Source organism: Rhizophagus irregularis, chromosome 19 (genome assembly GCF_026210795.1).
Source record: "Rhizophagus irregularis chromosome 19, complete sequence".
NCBI classification, from domain to species: Eukaryota; Fungi; Glomeromycota; class Glomeromycetes; order Glomerales; family Glomeraceae; genus Rhizophagus; species Rhizophagus irregularis.
Window position 1 is genome coordinate 1,965,727 of NC_089447.1, and position 19,796 is coordinate 1,985,522.

The following is a 19,796-nucleotide window of genomic DNA, read 5'->3' on the forward strand; positions in this document are numbered from 1 at the left end:
AAAAGAAAAAAATTAAATTTTTTTTTTTATTATTCCCATAATTATAAATCTTTTTTTTTAAACAGGGGATTGAATAATTTAACGTTAGTTTAAAAAAAAAATATTGTTTAACATAAAAAACTTCCCTTATCTTTGTATCTTTCTCATATTATATTTAAAAATATTTTGATACATTAATACCGTTGGACATTTCTTTTTTTCTTTTAAAAGAAAAAAGGTCCTTTCTTAACATATCTCCTTATTTAATAAATTTAGTTTCTTCTTTCTTATTTTTTTTTTTTAATAATCTTTAATCTTTTAATCATCATGGAATACGTTTTTGTTGACGACTTACACCGATATAAACGATTAAAAGTTACACGCGCATGCGAGTCATGTCGTCGAAGAAAGGTTAAATGTGATGGTGGCTCTGGTGGCTCACAAACACCTTGTTCAAGTTGTAGAAAATTAAAGATTGATTGTATCTTTTCAAATATGGCCATGAAGAGAACTGCTCCGAAAACTGAACAAGAACAAATGGATGAAAGATTACAACGATCCGAAAATCTTTTAAATAAACTTGATGAAGAGGATTCTAAACAAGGGAGAAAAGGTAACCATTCATAAATTTTTTTTAAATTTTTTTTTCATATCTGTGAATGCGTGAAATCAAACATAATTTAGAGATTTGGATGATGAAAAATTATATTCCCCTATAGTTAGTATACTTTTTTTTTTAAATTTTAATAAATAAAATTTCCTTTTTCCCCTCTTATCCTTTTCTTTTCTTTGCTTTTTATTTCATTTCATTTCATTTCTTTTCTTTCTTTTTTTTTTTTTTATTATTATAATTATTATTACATTATTCTTATTCTTGTTCTTATTCTTGTTCCTTATTCTTGCTTCATTTCAAATTCCCCCAAACATTTTTTTTTTTTTTTTTTTACTCCCTCCATTCTCGTCCAAATTCTCCGGTCGTGTTTTTTTTTTAAAAAAAAAAAAAAAAAAAAAAAGTAAACAGCGTCGATTATGTTGACACGCTCACAGATATCATGGGCCAAATGAAAATAGATTATACTGGTCGAGCTAACTATATTTACTCGATGGAAGGACGAATGCTTAAAAATGGCGATTCAGATCCTCCACCGGAATTGTCCGTCTTAACCGAACCTCCATTGCCATATCATCAAATTCCTTCAAACGATTACACGCCGTCACCCGAATTGGCCAACCATTTAATCAACTTGTACTTTATCCATGTTCATCCTTATATTCCAATTTTACATAAGGCTTCGTTTTTGAGACGCTTTGGCGACAAATCAAATCCTCTCTCACCATTATTAGTTTATTCCGTATTCGCCTTGGGTGCAAAATATTCTGATGATGTAAATGTTCGTTTAGATCCCATGAAACCTGAAACTGCGGGACTTATTTATTATAATCGTGCTAAAGGTAAAATTTTTCAAAAAAAAAAAATAAAAAATTGTTGCGCCATAATTTACTAAATTCCCTTTTTTTCCCCTTAGATCTATTGGATGATTTCTTAGATACTCCAAGATTATCTACCGTACAAGCACAAATTTTAATTTTGAAATTTCAAGAGGGGATTCGTAGATCTGGTTTCTTTTTTAGAAGTTGGTTATATTTTGGTGTTATTATTAGGATGGCACAAGATTTAGGTTTAAATAAAAATTTTGATAAATGGAATTTACATATTTCTCGTGAAGATATGATTTGTAGAAAACGTGTATGGCAAATTTGTTTCTTATTTGATCAATTCATGAGTGGTGCTCAAGGAAGAGATGTTGTCATTTCATTATCAAATACTGATATTGAACTTCCACATAAAGATGATTATGATGATGAACAAGAATTTCAAGTTCAAACCGAATTTGTTCACCTTGTACGACTTACAAAGATTCTCGCCAGTGTAATGTCAGTAATAGCACCTGCAGGTGCTGGTGCTCCATTACAAGCATGGTCAGCTAATCCAAAATTACAAATTCTTGATAATGCATTAGAAGCTTGGTTACATGCACTTCCACCAAAACTTAGATGTCAACAAGAAATTGAAGCTAGTCCTAATTCTCTTCCACAAACTCCTTCATCACATTTCGCTGGTTTCATCAATATTTTATATCATACTGTAGTAATATTACTTCACAGACCATATATTACAAGTTTAGATAATATTAAAGGATCACAAAATTCTCAACATTTAAATATGTGTACCTTATCAGCTAATAATATATCTCAAATTGCTCAAAAGATGTTTGAACATTGGGGTCCAATCGTATTTCAATATCCAATTCGTGGAGGAAATTATGGAGTTTATTGTTTAGTTGCAGCTTCAATGATTCATTTAGTAAATATGTCATCTCATGATCTTAGAATATCAAGGTTAGCTCATGATCATTTATTAAGAACTTTGGGAGTTCTTAAAGTTTGTGTTGAACATAGTGCAGCATGGGACCTTAGAGATAAAGTTCATAATTTAGAAGCGGCTTTTTCAGCTCAACAAGCACGACAATCAACAGTTACAATGTTATTTCATCCAGGTTCAAATCCTAATTCACCAAATCATATGACACCTATGAATGGAAGATCATGTAGACCACCTATAAATAAAAGACGTTCAACTACTCCAAATAGTGACTTAAACTTAAAAACTGTTGAAACTAATCAACAATTACTTTCAAATAGTTTACCTGAAAATTTTTCACATTATCCACAAAATACTTCACCACCACAATTTCATGAAAGACCATTGTACATATTAACAAATGATCCTCAATCTGAACAACATACATTCACACCTGAAACTGAACAATTAGGGTTTGATTTTATGTCAACACAACCTACTTTGGATGAAAATACCTTGTTATCGAGTCAACTTGGTCAAATTCCAATGACATCATCTGGACTTAACGCTCCTATAACTGTACCTAATCCAATAATGCCTTTAGGTAATTCAAAACAAATTGATATTAACGGTACTACTTTAAATCCTGGTGGAACATTTTGGGATGCAAATTCTTTATATGTATGGAATCAAATACCAACGACAGCGAGTCAAATGTGGACACCAAATGGCGGAATTAGTCCACTTAGCATAAGTACATCTTCGACAGCTAACTCACCTACTGGACACCAATCACCAGATCATGGGTCACCGGCATCAATTGAAAATCAATTTTCACAAAGTAATGCTGGTTCCCCTGTTAATTCTGTGGTAGATCCTATAATTGTTGCTTCACAGAATCATGAAGATTTAAACGTTTGGTATAATAATTAATAATTTATTATTTCTTTAAAAAAAAAAAAATTATTTTTTTTTTTTATTATTTTTTAATATTTTTTTTTTTTTAATAATTTTTTTTTCATAATTTTTTTTTCATTTTTTTTTTTTATTGCGCTCTGGAGCGTGAATTATTAATACAATATTTACATAATTGGGAAAAAAAGGGCCGGAACTCATCATATTACATTACTTTCACGCAACGAAAAAAAAATGTAATTAATGTAATTCTAATTCGGACATTGGTTTTTTTTTTTACATTATAATTAATATTATTTTGGTGAAAGTGTGAAGAGGTTTTTTAATTTATTTTAATTTCTGATAAGGAATGACGAAAATCTTACTTCTTGTATAGTAGTAGTAACTTAATCTAGATTTTCGTAAATGTAAAATAATTTATCTTTTTAATAATTTTATTCTATTTGTTATTATTATTATTATTTTCCAGTTTTTTTTTTTTATTATTTTATTACTTTATTACTTGTAAATTTCTTTAATTTTCCTTTCTCCGCCTTTGTTTTTTATTTACATCATTCTTGTGTAATTCACTCATATAATAATAATAATAATAATAATCAACAAAAACGAAAAAAAAAATCTTACAAAAATAAAAAAAAAATTTTTAATTTTTTATCAGGTTTTTGCATCTTACATAATTATTTTTCTATTTGGTAATAAAAAAAGAAAAAAAAAACTATATTTTTTTGATTTCTTTGTTCAAAATAATATAATACAATAACAACCTTTTTACTGTACTAATTATTTGTTTTTTAAAAACAAATTTGATTACGACTTTTTTGTGTAAAGTTCATTTTTGTGTTCATGTTGTAAACTTTTTTTTTTTTTTTTACGTAAAAACTTTACGTAAAAATTATCTGTAATCAGACCATTTTGTTTCTGAATTATTGTTCTCTTTTTATGCAATTACATATCTGCATTTTTTTTTTTGTTCAAGCAATTAAATGTGATTATTGAGTTCAAAATTTACCCCACATTGTTATAAAAAAAAAAAATATTTCCCTTTTTTTTTCCTGCGTCCATAAAGTTTTAAATGTCGCTATATGCATGCAATGCACAAGCAAGTTTTATTGTTTGCTTTTTAAATGCAACAATGTAACACAAATCTCTCCACACGTTCATATAATTCTTTGCAGATTTCTAAAAGAAAATTTTTAATTTACTTTTTTTGATTATTAATATTATTAATATGAAAAAAAAAAATCATTGCATTTTATTAATTCGAAAGAAGGTCCCACGTCAAACGTACATAATTTTTTTTTTTTTTTTAAAAAAAAAAAGCCTTTTAAATATTGCATAAAATGATATCACATTAACATGTTAACTTGTTTCTGTTGTTATATCTTTTGTTAATATATAAGCCAATCATGATATTTAATGCATGTTAGATGCAAATCTGATTTAAAGAATAAAATTTGGAAACTAAATTTGAAATAAAATTTACCAAAATTAGTCTCTTTTAATATAAAAAAAAAAAAGCAACATTAAGTCATGTGTCTCATTATAATTTATTAAATATATTAAATATATTAAATAGAAAACAACTTAAGAAAATAAAAAACATATTAAATACATATTATATTATAATTTTAATAAGTTTTAATATTGTTTTTTTTTTAATATGATCAATTTTAATATTATTATGATCAGTTAATTATTTATTTTAATATGATTTAATATGTTTTAATATATTTAAATATATTAAAAAAATGTACTTAATATTACTTGTGAATTAGATAATTTGAATTAGATAATTGTAATTCGTTGAATTTTTTCTTAATTACTATTCGTAAGATAATTGTAATTTGTTGAATTTTTTTTTTTATAATTATTACTTCTATATCAAAGATAAATTTGTAAGATAAATCGTAATTCGTCCTATATCATTCGTCCTATATCATTCGCAAGATAATAGAATTTTCCTAGTTACTATCCTATAACATTGTAAGGTAATATAACATTGTAAGGATCGTAATTCGTAGAATTTTCCTAATTACTATATCCTTATAACACAAATTTTCCAATTATTGTTCTATTACTTCTATATACACAGGTAATTTGTAATGTAATTCGTTGAAATTTTTCCTAATTACTATTCTATATCACAGTCTACAGGTACATAATATTTTTCGGGTCATTATAACAGTGGATATTGGGGTGCACTATTGATACGTCACAAACGTCATATAAGATCGACAAATTGTCGTAATAGGGTTTTTCTTTATTATATTCTACTAAAGGGTAAATGGTTTCAATTCCTCATTCTGATAAAAGACTTCATTATTATTGAACTTTTTTTGAAAAAAAAAAACTTTAGTAATACCGACCCTTTATTCTTAAAATCGTATGATTTTTTTTTAGTACAAAGGCTCGTGATCATCAAGTTCACTAAACCCAAGAGAGTTCATTCTATTAATTAATGTACGACAATATGTTTTTTTTTATCGATTTTTTGAATAGAAACTAAAAATGTATAAAGTATATCAAAGATAATCATTTTTTTTTTTTTCAATTCTCATAAATGTAACGCCAAACCTTTTTACTGTAATCTTTTTTTAGTCAAAATAAGCTCCTTGTTTCAATTGAAAGATTTACAGTAAATCAAGGTAAACTTAACGAATTTTGTTGATCTATTTTTCTTTATCGATCTTTCTTTGTAATTTTTACTATAATTTGGTTAGAGATTTTCATGATTGAAGATAAGGGGAAAGTAAGAAAATTGTGTGATAATTTCGAAAAGAAATAATAAATTGATTACGTTAATCGATTACAAAATAGAGATGATGCATTAATATTTGTTTTTTCTTGTTAACCCGTGGTATTTTTTTATCATCTATTTGCATAAATTGAACATACTTCAATTTTTTTTTAACTTCAATTTTTTTTTAAAAAAAATCATGTGCGTTACTCTAATAAACTTTCTAGAATTTATTTATAGGATCTACCGCGTATAAAGAAATTAATATATTTTTGAGAATCGAATATCTAAAATATTTTTAAATTATTTGCATAAAAAATATTTTAGTTTTACAAAGTATTAAAAAAGTTTTTTTTTTTTATTATGGAAAAACTTTTTTTTAAAGAAAGGAAACTTTTTTTTTAAAACTGCATTAATGTTTAAAGGAAATGTTTCAAGTGTTATATGTGTTATATACTTAAAACAAATTGATTATATAAAAAAAAAACATTTCATCATTGATATAAACGATTGATATACTATTATACTATTATATACTATTATATACTATATGCTATTATATAGGTATGGTATAGGTGTACTTTCTATAAAGGTGGATAACGTGTACTCCATATAGGTAATGTACTCTAAATAGGTATTACTCTACTCTATATAGAAATACTTTATACTTTATACACTTTATGTACTCTATATCAGATATTATACTCTAATGTACTCTATATACAAATATACAAATATATTAATATACAATATTCTTTATACTTTATTGTAATATATACTTTTTATTATAATTATTTACGCCTAATTAGAAAAAAATTGCCAAGAAAATCTTAAAGTTAATTCAATGTATTAAAATAATACCGGAACTCGGTGTAAATTAAAAGTTGGGGGTTTTGATCAAAAATCTTGGCAAAACAAATCAACAGGTCTTTTTTCTTTAAAGATGATTATATACTAATAAAGAACAATACAAAAAAAGTTTAAAATATTTAATATTTTTTTTGTGAAAGAAAAAAAGTATTATTAAAGTTTTTTTAAAAATATATATTTTTTTTTTTTGAATCGATTTGATATTCTAAAATTTTTTTTTTTGAAATCGAATTAATATTCTAAAAAAATTTTGAAATCGAATTAATATTCTAAATAAATATTTTTTGATGTTTATTTACATGTTTATTTACAATAAAGCTTTCAAAATATTGAATCAATTTTTAATATAAAATAAGGTTTAAAATGATATTATCATTTTTACAATAAGTTTTCAAATTTTGAGTTTAAAATGATATTATTATTTTACAATAAGTTTTCAAAATTTTGAATCGATTTAATGTTCTAAAAAATGAATGAAAAAAACAAATTATTTGTTTATTGATTTAAGAATGATTATTTTTTTTTTTTATTATAATTTGTAATAACGAAATATTATAATTTAAAATAACGAAATGATTTTATTATAATTTAAAATATATATATTTTTTTTTTAAGAGTTAATACACATTTTACTAGATTGAAGAAAAGGATACATAATATCACTAAACTATTACAAAATAAAATTCCCAAAATAAATCGGTCCGGCTATAATAACGAAATTATTTTATTATAATTTAACGAAATTATTTTTATAATAACTTTATAATAACGTAATTATTTTATAATAACTTTGTAATAAATAATAACTTTATAATAACGAATTATTTTTATAATAACGATTATAAGAACGAAATTTATTTATGATAATTAAATTATTTTTATTATAATTTATAAGAATTAAGTTAGAATCAAATTATTATAATTTACGAAAATGAAATATTATTATAATTTACAAAAATGAAATATTATTATAATTTACGAGAATGAAATATTAAATATTATAATTTACAAAGAATGAAATTAATTTTTTTTATTTTTATTTAATGTATTTAATTTACAAAGAATGAAATTAAATTTATAATAACGAAATTATTTTTATAAAGAATGATTATTTTATTATTTTTATAATATTATTTTATAATTGATTATATAATTTATAAGAATGAAATTTTCTATTTTTAATTAATGATAACGAAATTAAAATTATTTTATGATAACGAAATTATTTTAGAAAGAATGATTATATTTATTATTTACATATAATTTATTATAATGAATTATGAAAAACGAAATATAGAAATATAGAAATTATTAATTTATTATGATTTATAGTAATCTCTTTTAATTCTTTTAATTGATAAATAATTTACCGTGTTTACTATTTTAATTTATAATAATTTACCGTGTTTTACCATATTTTAATTAAAATGATCTAAAAAAAAAAATTATATATATATATTTTTTTTCCTTAATTAAAAATTCTTTTTTAAAATGAATATAAACTAGTATCTCGTGAAACAGACCCGAAATTGTGATTCGAAGACCCAAAATTGTGATTTGAAAATCTGGACCAAAAAATTTTTTCTTAAATCACAAATTTTAATAATAAATATAATCCGTTAATGTCCATTAAGTCCAAAAGTGGAATTTCAATGAAAAAAACCTGATATCAAAAAGAAATTACAAAGAAAAGAAAGAATTTTTTTTTTGTTGTTCGTACGAACAAGAATTTTAGAACTAAAAAATTTTAGATTTGTTTCATTTTTTTTTTGTAATTAATTAATTATATATAAATATATAAATATATATAAAAATATTTATTTAGGAAATTCATGTATTTCGGTGGTGCCCGGCCCGCTCGCAAATGTTTACATTTTGCATCTGATTTTTTTTAAGATGTCAAAAAAAAAAAAAGTCCAAATATTTATTATTGGTTTGTAAAGAAAAAAACAATAATTGTATAATCGTATAATTGATTGGATCAAAAAAAGGTTTCATTGTTTAAAAATGAAACCAGGAAATTATGATAGAATGATTTTTTAGGATAATGATAGAGATTATTATAGTAACATAGATAGGAGATTGTTTTAGGAGATTGTTTTTAATTTGTGAAATTTGTGAGATAAAAATTTTCTTAAGAAAGAATTTAAAATATTTGGTTTCTTTGTGTTTCTTTCTCTTAAAGAGTGAGTAAATATTTACATTTTTAATTAAACCATAAATTTAAAATTAAACGATAAAAAAATTATTTAATAAACCTTCCTAATTTATTTATTAAAGTTTAAAAATGATGAAATGTGATACACTTTTAACAAAAAGAAAAATTTTATTTCTATAAACTTTAACTTAAATAAAATAAAAATATACAAATAAATAATCAGATTACACAACTTATTTGTTGTTTTATAAAAGTTTTTTTTTTTGTAAGACATTTTACAAATGTAACACCACGTTTCTTTAATTTTCGAAAAAGAAAAAAAAAAAAGAGGAAAGATAAATATATTTTCTTTCTTTTTTAATTTATGGGCAAAGATTATAATTTAATCACAAACATTGTACGCATCAATAGAGACAAAGTTGGTTGTAAAAAAAGTACGCCATTTCTTTTATCACATTGCACGTGTGATTGATTCCTGACTTAATTTACTTACTTTAATTTACACGGAAATGCCGATATCATAAATATATAAATATTTCAATGTCGTTCCTAAAACGATATAATTACGGCTTTACCGGTTAGTCTTTTTAACAATGAATGGATTTTTTGATGGTCATTTCTTGTTTATTGTATTGCCCGTATTGCCGGTAATTTAATTGCGTCAAAACGTAGGTGCGACCTACTCACAAACACGTGATTAAACGTGTTATTCTGATCAAACTGATCTTACTTTTAATTCCCTTTAACTTAACTTCCTTAGTTCCCTTAGAAAGGTTTTACTTTTACTATTCAGTGTTTTCATAAATCATATTACCTTTCATTCATTCTTTCATTCTTATTAGTTTCACCTAATAAAATGACAGATTGGTTAAGTTTTTTTGGTTGGTCTTTTCTTCCAAGTTTAGTCACAAATTGGATTCAAAATATATATTATAGAATTGTTTATCGAGCTGGAGAAAATATACCAAAACCTGGCCAACCAAAACATAAATTACATCAAAGAAGAATTTATATTTTTGTTGTTGTTGTATATTTAATCTATACAATTGTTGAAGTGATTCATTCTATACCGCCAAATTATTACGATCTGCTTGGTGTTAATCAAGATTTTACTTCTAAAGAACTTAAATCAAATTTAAGGAAACTGTAAGTGAACTTTGTTCATAATACTTTTGTCATTCGGAAAAAAAAAAGAATCTAAAAAAAAACCTTTATTCTTTTTTGTATAGTCAACTTGTATTTCATCCTGATCGAAATTCGGAACAACAAGCTGAATCAAATTTTATATTATTGCGTAAAGCTTATGATACACTTAATGACCCAGTAAAGCGATTCGCTTATGATAGGTAATTCTAATATATCGATCATTATTCATATTTAATTAATTAATTATTTATATATATTTTTTTATTTAGATTTGGACCTGATATTAATTATTGGACTAATTGTAAAACGAAGAGGGATTATATTTTATTAGGAAGAAATTATTCCACAGGATTTTATTTGGGAACGGGACTTATATTATTCATCTTAAATATATTAGGAAAAGGACAATTTGGTAGATTTTGGAGATTTATAGTATTTTGTGGTATCGCTTGTATTGAAACTTCATTAATTTTAAATCCACAATCAAATTCTTCATTTTTATCTTATCTTTTTCAAAATTTTATTATATTTGAAAGAATTAAAATTTTTAGACAACTTTTTATTACAATTTTTATCGCTCTTTCACAAGTTGGTCCAGTTTTATTTCCTACTGATAATACTCAAGATATACGTTCTAATTTACATAATTTTGAAATTTTATGTAATATAGCTTCTGATGAAATTAAGAATCAATTAAGATCTGGTTTTTATCCTTTTCAAAATGATCAAAATGCTCAATCTGAATTAAGAAAAAAGATGGAAAAATTGGTGGTGGATAATTATTTACATCAAAATGATCATGAATTTGTTCAAGCGTATAATCAAGCTCAACAACGTACTCGTAAAAAAAAATAAATCTTTTTTAATAAATAAATAATATTTTTGTTAAAAATAATATTTAAATAATTTTAAAAAATACATAGTGAATAATACGGTAATAATAATATAATAAACTGATCAAGTGATACTCCATCATAACAAATCAACTATAAATAGTTTTTAGATTTCGCGAAATTTCGCGTCAATTTTTTTTTTTCTTTTACACTCACACTCTTTCAAGTCAGTCACTCTTCACATTTCACTTTCTTCACCATAATGGAACAAAATTATTATAATTGTAAACAAGCATTTATTGAATCACAAATAAAATTAATTGAACAAGATTTTACACCTTCAGAAAGATGGTTGTCTAAGGCTGAAAGAGCAAGAGATCAAATACCATTATCCGTTATTGATTCTGTTTTAACAAAATGTATATATTTTTTTTTAAAAAAAAATTTATTATATATATGTATTTTTTTTGAAAAAAAGTAATTTATTATGTATATATTTTTTTTTAATAGTGAATACGAATAATAAAAAACAGCATAAACAAAGCTTTAATCGTCAATCAATTCGTCAAATTCTTGAACAACTTCAATATCTTCGAGATCAAAAATTTAAAGATGCTTTAGAAGGACGCGTTAGAGTTGAAATAAAAGAAAATTATGATGATTTAAGGTAATAAAGATAGATAAACCGGTTTATGACGCGTTTTACTTGATTGATTAATTTATTTAAATAATAATAGTTGGATCGAATCATTCCCTGAAAAATGGCCATATGTTTCAAATTATGAAATAGATGAAGAACAATTTGAAAGGTAAAAAAAAAATTGTTATAAAGTTATTATAAATTTAATACAAAAGATGTATTATGTATTTTGAAACGCGCTTTTTTTTTAAATAGATACGCTCCATTACGTTCATCTGTTCGCAAATTACAAGAAGAATATATTGCTATCAAAGAGAAATGCGATCATTACAAGGTAAATAATCGCGTTATTATATAAACTTAATATCATTAAACATACATATTTAATATACTATATACTATAGTCTCTTTATGCTCTCGTCGAACCATTAGATAAGTCAGATATTCAACAAAATGTAATAGCTAAAAATGCTCCGGTGGTCAATGAAATTAAGAGAATGCGAATTCTTAGTAAGTTATATATTTTTAGGATTTTTAGGGTATTAATGAAGCAGAATTCGTTCTTATTATATATTCTGAGTATTTAGTACCTAAATTAATGAGCACTCTGGAAAGAAGATCAGATTTTCTCAGTAAAAGACAACAAGAGCAAGGGCTATCTAAAAGTAAATATAACTTAAATATAACTTAATTTATTGTATATTTCATAGTTCTTCTAAACAGAATATATGTGTATATATTGAATTAACTTTTTTAATTATAATTATTACAGAAGAATAAATTTAGACTTATTCTACTTATTCTTGAGTTATAATTTAGACCTTTATAACCGCTTCCTTGATAACTTGTAATTTCTCAGAGTATGGTTCTAAAGCTGGCTCTACATAATCTATCAAGAATTTATCTACTTGTTGCGGAGCACGACCAATAAATGTCGTAGGTCTCATGAGAGAATCAAGCTGGAAAAAAAAAATTATAAATATTCATTTTAAAAAGAATTTAAAGTTCATGAAAATATTAATTAATTTAATTACTTCATCATAAATTGGCTTGAAATATTCTGTCTTCTTAATTCTATCAATTAAATCATTTTCCTTGCCTTCTTGTTTAACTTGTTTTGCAGCTTCATGACTCAGAATGCGAATTTCCTCATGACATTGTTGACGATCACCTCCCTTTTTAACCATAGCCATAATAATATTTTCTGTGGCCATAAAAGGAAGTTCTTGTGCTATGTGACGTTCGATAACTTTTGGATATACAACGAATCCCTCAGAAATATTTTGTAAAAGAGTTAATACTATATCTGCTGTCATGAAAGCTTCTGGAAGAGATATTCGACGATTGGCGCTATATAATTAAAATTAATGTCATCCAATAAATAATAAAATAAATATATGAAATAATAATATATACCTATCATCCAATGTCCTTTCAAACCATTGTACACTATTTGTCATTAATGCATCTTGAGCAAGAACCATTAAATGTCTAGATAAACTACAGACTCTTTCACAACGCATTGGATTTCTTTTATAAGCCATTGCAGAACTTCCAATTTGATCTTTTTCAAAAGGTTCTTCAACTTCTTTAAGATTTGCTAAAAGTCTTAGATCAGTAGCAATCTTATGAGCCGTTGATCCAAAAGAACTGATAGCATTAAGGATATCAACATCAATTTTACGAGAATAAGTTTGTCCTGTAACCGGATATGCTTCACTAAATCCAGAAAGTTCTGTAACTCGTTTATCTAGAGCTTCTACCTAATTAAAAAAAAAATTATAAGAATCATAATAAGACAACAAATCAATAAAAATAATAAAAATAAGTTAAAAACTTACTTTATCATGATCTCCTTCAAATAAAGCCAAAAATGATGCTTGTGTACCTGTGGTACCTTTAACACCACGGAGTCCAAGATCATCACGAGTACGAGTTAAATTGCGAAGATCCCATAAAAGTTCCTATAATATCTTAAATTTTGATCAATAAATAAACATATTTTTTTTTTTATGATGAAATGTTAAAATTTAATTAATTAAATAAATAAAAAATAAATATGGTTTACTTATTAACCTGTATCCATAAAGTAGCTCTCTTTCCAACAGTAGTTAATTGGGCAGGTTGAAAATGTGTGAATCCCAATGTAGGTAAATCTTTATATTTTTTAGCAAAATTACTAAATCTACTAATAACTACTGCTAATTTTTCCAATAATAAGTTAAGACCTTGTTTTAATATGATTAAATCTCCATTGTCAGTAACATAACAACTTGTTGCTCCTAAGTGAATGATTCCTGCGGCTTTTGGAGCTACTAAACCAAAAGCATGAACATGTGCCATGACATCATGACGTCTTTTTTCCTCCTCTTCTTCGGCTGCTTTGAAATCTTCAGGAGTCAACTCCTATCAAAATTTTTTTTTTAAAAAAAAAATTGTAATATTGAAAAAGAAAATTGTAATATTAAAAAGAAAATTTAATGAAATAATAAAATTTTATGTATATATGCAAAGTATATGTGTTATTTTTACCAAATGAGCTTTCATTTCTTCAATAGACTCATCAGTTATACCAGCTATACCTAATTCTTTTTCTGCTATAGCCAGGTTTAACCAAAGTTCTCTCCAAGTAGAAAACTTTTTAGCCGGTGAAAATAATCCGACTATTTTTGAGTTTCCATATCTTGAAGTTAAAGGGCTTTCGTATTTAGTTTTCGACATTGTTGTTTAACTGTTAACAGATAAAAGAATTTATTTTTTAAATAATTTTTTTGTTAGATATCTAGGTAGATATCTATAATTATTAGATAATCAAAGATAATCATAACTCGGACTATACTGCGGAGGTATGTCACCAACCAATCAATAAAATACTCGGGAGAATTTTTTTTCGTGCAAACCATAAACCATATTCATTGTTTTTCTTAATTAGTCCCATATTTGAACATCCCGTTTTAATAAATGGCTAATATTTAAAATATATAAGTTTCGGGTTAGGATTCAGGATTCGGAAAAAATATAAAATGGATATATTTCGTATATACTAAAGTCTAAAAAGTTTCGTGTTTAGTTGCACCTTTTGAAATTATCTGGGAATAAAATTCAAATATACGGACATCATATTAGAGCTTTCATGCATAACTAATCCTAAACCCCTAAGTAACAACTGACAAATAAGGGTGTGACAAATAGGGTTTCTAAAAAAAGTAATCTTTCCCAAATGATAGGTGGGTCAAAGATATATATACTTAAGTCAATACTATGGAAATAAAATTGGTTGAATCGACGCCTTACCTTTTTTTACTTAACAATAATGTAATCCAACCTAATTATTTATGAACACGAATAAATTATCCAAAAAGGACCAGCAAGTCCAATCCTTTGAATTTGTGAATACACCTATTGACAGAAACAAAAACGGGGTTAATAATTCAGTACAGTAAATATAAATAGTTCCGGACAATAATAATTAAAAAATTTGGTTGATTTAAACAATTGTACAGTGGTATCCAATATAAATACAACACCGTAGAAATAATAATCAAACATATGTATATAGTCTTCATTGATCTAAACTTGGCCTTTTATATAAAGTCTTCTATTAAATTGATGCATTGATAAACTTGAGTGAGCTAAGCTTAAAGGTTATTGTATACTTTTCCATATTATAGAGGATGGGTTTGATCTTATCTTCACGTTCCATTGCACTAATACCCTTCATAATTATTTTTACACTTCCATAAATCAGAACTCTTCCCATTATTTACATTCTAAATTCTGCAGGAATATTTCAAACAATCAAAACAATCATCTTTTTCACATAATACCTTCTCCAACAAAATTACCACTTTGAATGAATCTTTGGCTGCTTCTCAATAAAAAAAAATTTTTTCGTTTTTAAAAGTGAGACGTTACACTGTTTTTCAAAGTTATTGTATGTTTTTAATCTTTTAGTATTACATAAAAACCAACAACGTGCAATTTATCAAGTTTTCAAGAATGATTATTAATAAACTGGATTTAATATCGACAATTGATCTCAAGGAATCTAAACTGCAACAAATCTTTATAAAGAAAATCTAAAAGAAATTTCTCAAAGATTGGCCTTAAAGAAATTCGTTTTCAAAGAAAAAAATCAAGAAGAAAATCAATTAAATGAGATTCAGACATCACATCACTTTGAAAAAATGGTTGGATAATGAAATTTAAACAATTTTTTCAAAATTATGATTATTACTTATTATAAATGACATGACTATACATATATTTTGATTTTATTAGTTTATTTCTCTCCTTAGAGAGCACTTCAAACAAGGACTAATTACATAGTAAATTAATTGAAATGGAAAATATTATTAAAATCAATAATAAATTTATGTTCGAACTTCGTGTAATAAAGCGAATTTCTTTGTTTATCCAATTTTCATTTAATAATTTATAATAGATAGTTATACAAATTATCTTGCATATTTCATCCAATTTTTTTGATATGTTAATGAGTCTCCCATAGTTGCTTGTCTATTTATTCTTTTATGCTCTTCTTTTGATACAATACGTTCAATTACCTCCCCCGATCCTCTAATTAATCTGGAATATAAAATTAAATTCCATGAGTAAAATGGACGAATGTATTGTAAATATTAAACATGTTATTTACCTAACTCGACCATCTACAGGATCTACAACTTCTCTAATTACTGATTGTTCTGCTTCATATTCTTTTCGTGTTTGAGGCATCATAGATGGTCTTTTTGGTTTTTTCTCAAGTTCTTCTTCCTCTTGGTGTATTACACTATTTGTACTTTGTATAGGATCCTTCTTCTTTCGAAGATTTTGTTGCCATTCTTTAATTTCTTGAATTAAATGATGTTCTTTTTCACCCTTTTCTTCATGTTTCTTTTTCTTAAATTTTTTATGTTTCTTATGTTTCTTCTTACTTTTCGACTTATGATGATGTCTTGAAATATCAATAGAATTTGTAGTATCCGTACTATAACTAAGTGAATCATCTTTTGATGAGGAATGATGATTTTTGTGCTTTCTATGTTTACTTTTTGATTTAGATTTTTTCTTTTTTGGTGAACGCGAACGAGAATGTGAGCGAGAATGTGAACGAGAATGTGAACGAGAATGTGAACGAGAATGTGAACGTGAAATCGAATACGAACGTGGAGAATTTCCTCTTTTTCTTTTAAAATTATTATCTCTTTCTCTTTCTGGTAAATAGCTTCTTACTTCACTATGATGAGAAAGTGAAGAAGGACGTATAGGTGAACCTGATTGCGAATTTCGTGGCATTTTGTAAAAATGTTTTACAAAAAACTGAAAATATTAAACGGTAGATCATGTGTAACAAAAATCACGAGTTTATTAGTGATCGCTCGGATTTTTTAATGGGTTTGGATAATAAACTGATTAACTGAACTTTCCAAACTTTCGTTATCGGATAGATAATGATTTGATCTACGTTAAAAAATCTAAACACCAAACATCAGTAAATTTTTTTTTAAAAATGTTTCGTTCATTGACTATTGCCAAAGGTTTTGCCGGTCGAGCTTCAATGGTATCATAATTACTTTAATGTTATGGGTAAGTTCCGCTGAAAAGTATTAATTATAATGTTTCCCTAGCTCGCCAAAGGGCAACAAAAACGCGGTCTTGCAATACATGAATATTTGTCAATGGAGCTCTTAAATAAATATGGTGTAAAAACTCCGAAAGGTGGGGTCGCCAGGAGTCCCCAGGAAGCTTATGAGGTTGCACAAAAATTAGGTATGTGATAACTAATAATATGTTACTTGAATTTTATTTAGGGCTATTTTTTTTATCAATTGTTTAGTCGTCTCTAAGTTTTAATTTTCAAGAACGAAATTTTTTCAAATCGATCGAATTAAAATACTAATGGATAATAACATTTCTCTTTTTTTATGAATTGACGTTTAGGTACCGAGGACGCGGTTATCAAGGCTCAAGTACTTGCAGGTGGTCGTGGAAAAGGTACTTTTACAAGTGGTCTAAAGGGAGGAGTCAGAGCGGTCTTTTCGTAAGTTGTTATTTAAATTATTATTTATATATATTAATTAATCGTATTTCACTATTTAATTAAAAACTTATTTTTCTCTTAGTCCCGCCGAGTCTAGAATGTTCTCTGAACAAATGCTTGGTTATAAACTTATAACAAAACAAACTGGTGCGGCTGGAAAAATTTGTAATGCGGTAAAGGAACCAGTCTTGTTTGAATATACTTTCCGTGTGTTGTAAATTATTATTCTTTAATATATATATATATTTTTTCTTTCTATATTATAGGTCTTTATCGTTGAACGTAAATTCGTTCGTCGTGAATTTTATTTTGCCATTTTACAAGATAGAAAATCCCAAGGACCTGTTATTGTAGCTTCTTCTCAAGGTGGTGTCGATATTGAAAGCGTGGCTGCGGAAAATCCTGATGCTATTATAACATTACCAGTCGATATCGATGTGGGTTTAAAAAGGGAAGATGCTAAGAATATAGTAGAAAAATTGGGATTTTCTCCAAAAGTTGTTGAAGAAGTTAGTATATTGTTATTGAATTCTTATTATCAAATATGTCAAAATCTTGATTTCTCTCTTTTTTTTTTGTTTAGGCAACTGATATGATACAAAGACTTTATCAGCTATTTATTGATAAAGACTGTACACAGGTTGAAATTAATCCTATGGCGGAATCTGCTGATCACGAAGGTAAATATTTTAGACAATCTCACTTAATATAATTTAATTTAAATAATTTATATGTAAATTAGTTCTTTGTATGGATGCAAAACTTAACTTTGACGATAATGCTGATTTCCGTCAAAAGGATATATTTGCCTTACGTGATACATCTCAAGAAGATCAACGTGAAGTTCAAGCAGCCAAATATAATTTGAATTATATTGGGTTAGATGGACAAATTGGTTGTTTAGGTAGGCTATTATCATTGAATGCAGTCTTTTCGACCCTTTAATAATTATATACTTAAAAATTTGATGAATAAATTAAGTAAACGGAGCAGGGTTAGCTATGGCTACAATGGATATAATTAAACTTAATGGTGGAGAACCTGCTAATTTTTTGGATGTTGGCGGAGGAGCAACAGCTGAACAAGTTACCGAAGCATTCAAAATCATATCGTCCGATCCACAAGTTACGTCAATTTTAGTAAATATTTTTGGAGGTATTATGCGCTGTGATATTATTGCTCAAGGTATAATTCAGGCTACCACGCAGTTACAGTTAACATTGCCAGTTGTTGTCCGATTACAAGGTACTGAAGTCGATGCTGCAAAGAAACTTATTGCAGAGTCAGGTTTACGTATTATTTCAATTGATGATCTTGATGATGCTGCTTCTAAATCCGTACAATTATCAAAAATTGTTCAACTTGCGCGTCAGGCAAAGATAGACGTTACGTTTGAATTACCCATATAACCAATTAATTTAAATTTCGTTATTTTGTTAAATTTTATAAACTACAATTTTATTTGTTCATCTTTCACTAAAATTAAAATTGTTTTTATTTATTCACCATGCTATTAGTCATCATCTTAGTTATAAATTAGAGTTATGCTTTTTAATGATAACATAACCTTTTTTGGCCCTTTTTTTTCTTTCTTCGGGAGCAGGAATTTTTTTAACATTAATTACTTGTAAAATTTCTTTTACTTTGAGTATCATACCGGCAATATAAGCAGTTTGAGAGTGATAGACAGTTTGTTGTAAACGACGTAAACCTAGAGCTCGTACAACTCTTCGAAGTTTTAAAGGTAAACCAATTGTAGAGCGTCGTAAAGTAATTTTAAAAAAACCATTTGGAATTTTTGATGAATTTTTATGAGAAATTTGAGAAACCGATTTAGAATTAGGCTTTATCAAAGTAGGAGGAGTAAAGTAACTTTGTGAAAAATATCTGGATGTTACACGTGATTGAATTGAAAATAATTTTGTTAGAGAACATAAAAAGTTCATCTTTTTAAATTGTTAAACGAAAAGTCGACAATCATACTGACGAATCTCAGTAAATGACCCAAAAACTTATTATTGGTTTAAGATTCTGGATCATGTGATGTCAATATTGAAGAGTAACTATCTGTCGAATTTTATTTATATTTATCATATCTATTGATTTTTTTTTT

The 19,796-nt window shown here is 25.9% G+C and overlaps 8 protein-coding genes across 8 annotated transcripts; 5 read left to right on the forward strand and 3 right to left on the reverse strand.

Moving 5' to 3' along the window:
- Positions 1-306: 306 nt before the first annotated feature.
- OCT59_010974 (uncharacterized protein) lies at positions 307-606 on the forward strand (the record flags this gene model as incomplete). Its single annotated transcript, XM_066136222.1, has 1 exon — positions 307-606. The coding sequence occupies one exon, from the start codon at positions 307-309 to the stop codon at positions 604-606; it is 300 nt and encodes a 99-aa protein (XP_066000870.1).
- A 425-nt stretch (positions 607-1,031) lies between these two features.
- OCT59_010975 (uncharacterized protein) lies at positions 1,032-3,274 on the forward strand (the record flags this gene model as incomplete). The annotated part of the gene is made up of 2 exons (XM_025310098.1): positions 1,032-1,431; positions 1,506-3,274. 2 exons carry the CDS (start codon positions 1,032-1,034, stop codon positions 3,272-3,274), a joined length of 2,169 nt encoding a protein of 722 aa, XP_025186157.1.
- A 6,491-nt stretch (positions 3,275-9,765) lies between these two features.
- Positions 9,766-11,054, forward strand: OCT59_010976 (uncharacterized protein). Its single transcript, XM_025314038.2, has 3 exons — positions 9,766-10,167; positions 10,251-10,367; positions 10,437-11,054. The coding sequence occupies exons 1-3, from the start codon at positions 9,878-9,880 to the stop codon at positions 11,020-11,022; spliced, it is 993 nt and encodes a 330-aa protein (XP_025186156.1). The 5' UTR covers positions 9,766-9,877; the 3' UTR covers positions 11,023-11,054.
- A 142-nt stretch (positions 11,055-11,196) lies between these two features.
- OCT59_010977 (uncharacterized protein) lies at positions 11,197-12,749 on the forward strand. Its single transcript, XM_025314037.2, has 7 exons — positions 11,197-11,419; positions 11,511-11,667; positions 11,738-11,809; positions 11,896-11,974; positions 12,045-12,150; positions 12,228-12,305; positions 12,413-12,749. The coding sequence occupies exons 1-7, from the start codon at positions 11,263-11,265 to the stop codon at positions 12,418-12,420; spliced, it is 657 nt and encodes a 218-aa protein (XP_025186155.1). The 5' UTR covers positions 11,197-11,262; the 3' UTR covers positions 12,421-12,749.
- OCT59_010978 (adenylosuccinase ade13) lies at positions 12,456-14,361 on the reverse strand (the record flags this gene model as incomplete). Its single annotated transcript, XM_066136223.1, has 6 exons — positions 12,456-12,599; positions 12,675-12,990; positions 13,057-13,403; positions 13,482-13,604; positions 13,717-14,046; positions 14,173-14,361. 6 exons carry the CDS (start codon positions 14,359-14,361, stop codon positions 12,456-12,458), a joined length of 1,449 nt encoding a protein of 482 aa, XP_066000871.1.
- A 1,666-nt stretch (positions 14,362-16,027) lies between these two features.
- On the reverse strand, positions 16,028-16,977 carry OCT59_010979 (uncharacterized protein). The gene is made up of 2 exons (XM_025314035.2): positions 16,298-16,977; positions 16,028-16,227 (listed from the first exon to the last, which is right to left on the reverse strand). The coding sequence occupies exons 1-2, from the start codon at positions 16,936-16,938 to the stop codon at positions 16,098-16,100; spliced, it is 771 nt and encodes a 256-aa protein (XP_025186153.2). The 5' UTR covers positions 16,939-16,977; the 3' UTR covers positions 16,028-16,097.
- A 127-nt stretch (positions 16,978-17,104) lies between these two features.
- On the forward strand, positions 17,105-19,194 carry OCT59_010980 (Succinate--CoA ligase [ADP-forming] subunit beta mitochondrial). Its single transcript, XM_025333652.2, has 8 exons — positions 17,105-17,203; positions 17,271-17,412; positions 17,584-17,683; positions 17,766-17,856; positions 17,950-18,192; positions 18,267-18,363; positions 18,426-18,587; positions 18,665-19,194. The coding sequence occupies exons 1-8, from the start codon at positions 17,153-17,155 to the stop codon at positions 19,090-19,092; spliced, it is 1,314 nt and encodes a 437-aa protein (XP_025186151.1). The 5' UTR covers positions 17,105-17,152; the 3' UTR covers positions 19,093-19,194.
- On the reverse strand, positions 17,696-19,705 carry OCT59_010981 (uncharacterized protein). The gene is made up of 3 exons (XM_066136224.1): positions 18,725-19,705; positions 18,452-18,638; positions 17,696-18,348 (listed from the first exon to the last, which is right to left on the reverse strand). Exon 1 carries the CDS (start codon positions 19,627-19,629, stop codon positions 19,213-19,215), a length of 417 nt encoding a protein of 138 aa, XP_066000872.1. The 5' UTR covers positions 19,630-19,705; the 3' UTR covers positions 17,696-18,348; positions 18,452-18,638; positions 18,725-19,212.
- Positions 19,706-19,796: the final 91 nt, after the last annotated feature.

What these genes read in the sequence shown, in the direction of transcription:
- OCT59_010981 (XM_066136224.1), bottom strand. Translation starts at nt 19,629, where the DNA reads ATGAACTTTTTATGTTCTCTAACAAAATTATTTTCAATTCAATCACGT.
- OCT59_010980 (XM_025333652.2), top strand. Translation starts at nt 17,153, where the DNA reads ATGTTTCGTTCATTGACTATTGCCAAAGGTTTTGCCGGTCGAGCTTCA. An exon ending in TTGCCGGTCGAGCTTCAATG is followed by an intron (nt 17,204 to 17,270) that starts GTATCATAATTA and finishes ATGTTTCCCTAG; the next exon opens with CTCGCCAAAGGGCAACAAAA. An exon ending in CTGGAAAAATTTGTAATGCG is followed by an intron (nt 17,857 to 17,949) that starts GTAAAGGAACCA and finishes TCTATATTATAG; the next exon opens with GTCTTTATCGTTGAACGTAA.
- OCT59_010976 (XM_025314038.2), top strand. Translation starts at nt 9,878, where the DNA reads ATGACAGATTGGTTAAGTTTTTTTGGTTGGTCTTTTCTTCCAAGTTTA. An exon ending in AAATCAAATTTAAGGAAACT is followed by an intron (nt 10,168 to 10,250) that starts GTAAGTGAACTT and finishes TTTTTTGTATAG; the next exon opens with TCAACTTGTATTTCATCCTG. An exon ending in AAGCGATTCGCTTATGATAG is followed by an intron (nt 10,368 to 10,436) that starts GTAATTCTAATA and finishes TTTTTTATTTAG; the next exon opens with ATTTGGACCTGATATTAATT.
- OCT59_010979 (XM_025314035.2), bottom strand. Translation starts at nt 16,938, where the DNA reads ATGCCACGAAATTCGCAATCAGGTTCACCTATACGTCCTTCTTCACTT. An exon ending in CCTGTAGATGGTCGAGTTAG is followed by an intron (nt 16,228 to 16,297) that starts GTAAATAACATG and finishes TTTATATTCCAG; the next exon opens with ATTAATTAGAGGATCGGGGG.
- OCT59_010977 (XM_025314037.2), top strand. Translation starts at nt 11,263, where the DNA reads ATGGAACAAAATTATTATAATTGTAAACAAGCATTTATTGAATCACAA. An exon ending in GAAAATTATGATGATTTAAG is followed by an intron (nt 11,668 to 11,737) that starts GTAATAAAGATA and finishes AAATAATAATAG; the next exon opens with TTGGATCGAATCATTCCCTG. An exon ending in TAAGAGAATGCGAATTCTTA is followed by an intron (nt 12,151 to 12,227) that starts GTAAGTTATATA and finishes CTGAGTATTTAG; the next exon opens with TACCTAAATTAATGAGCACT.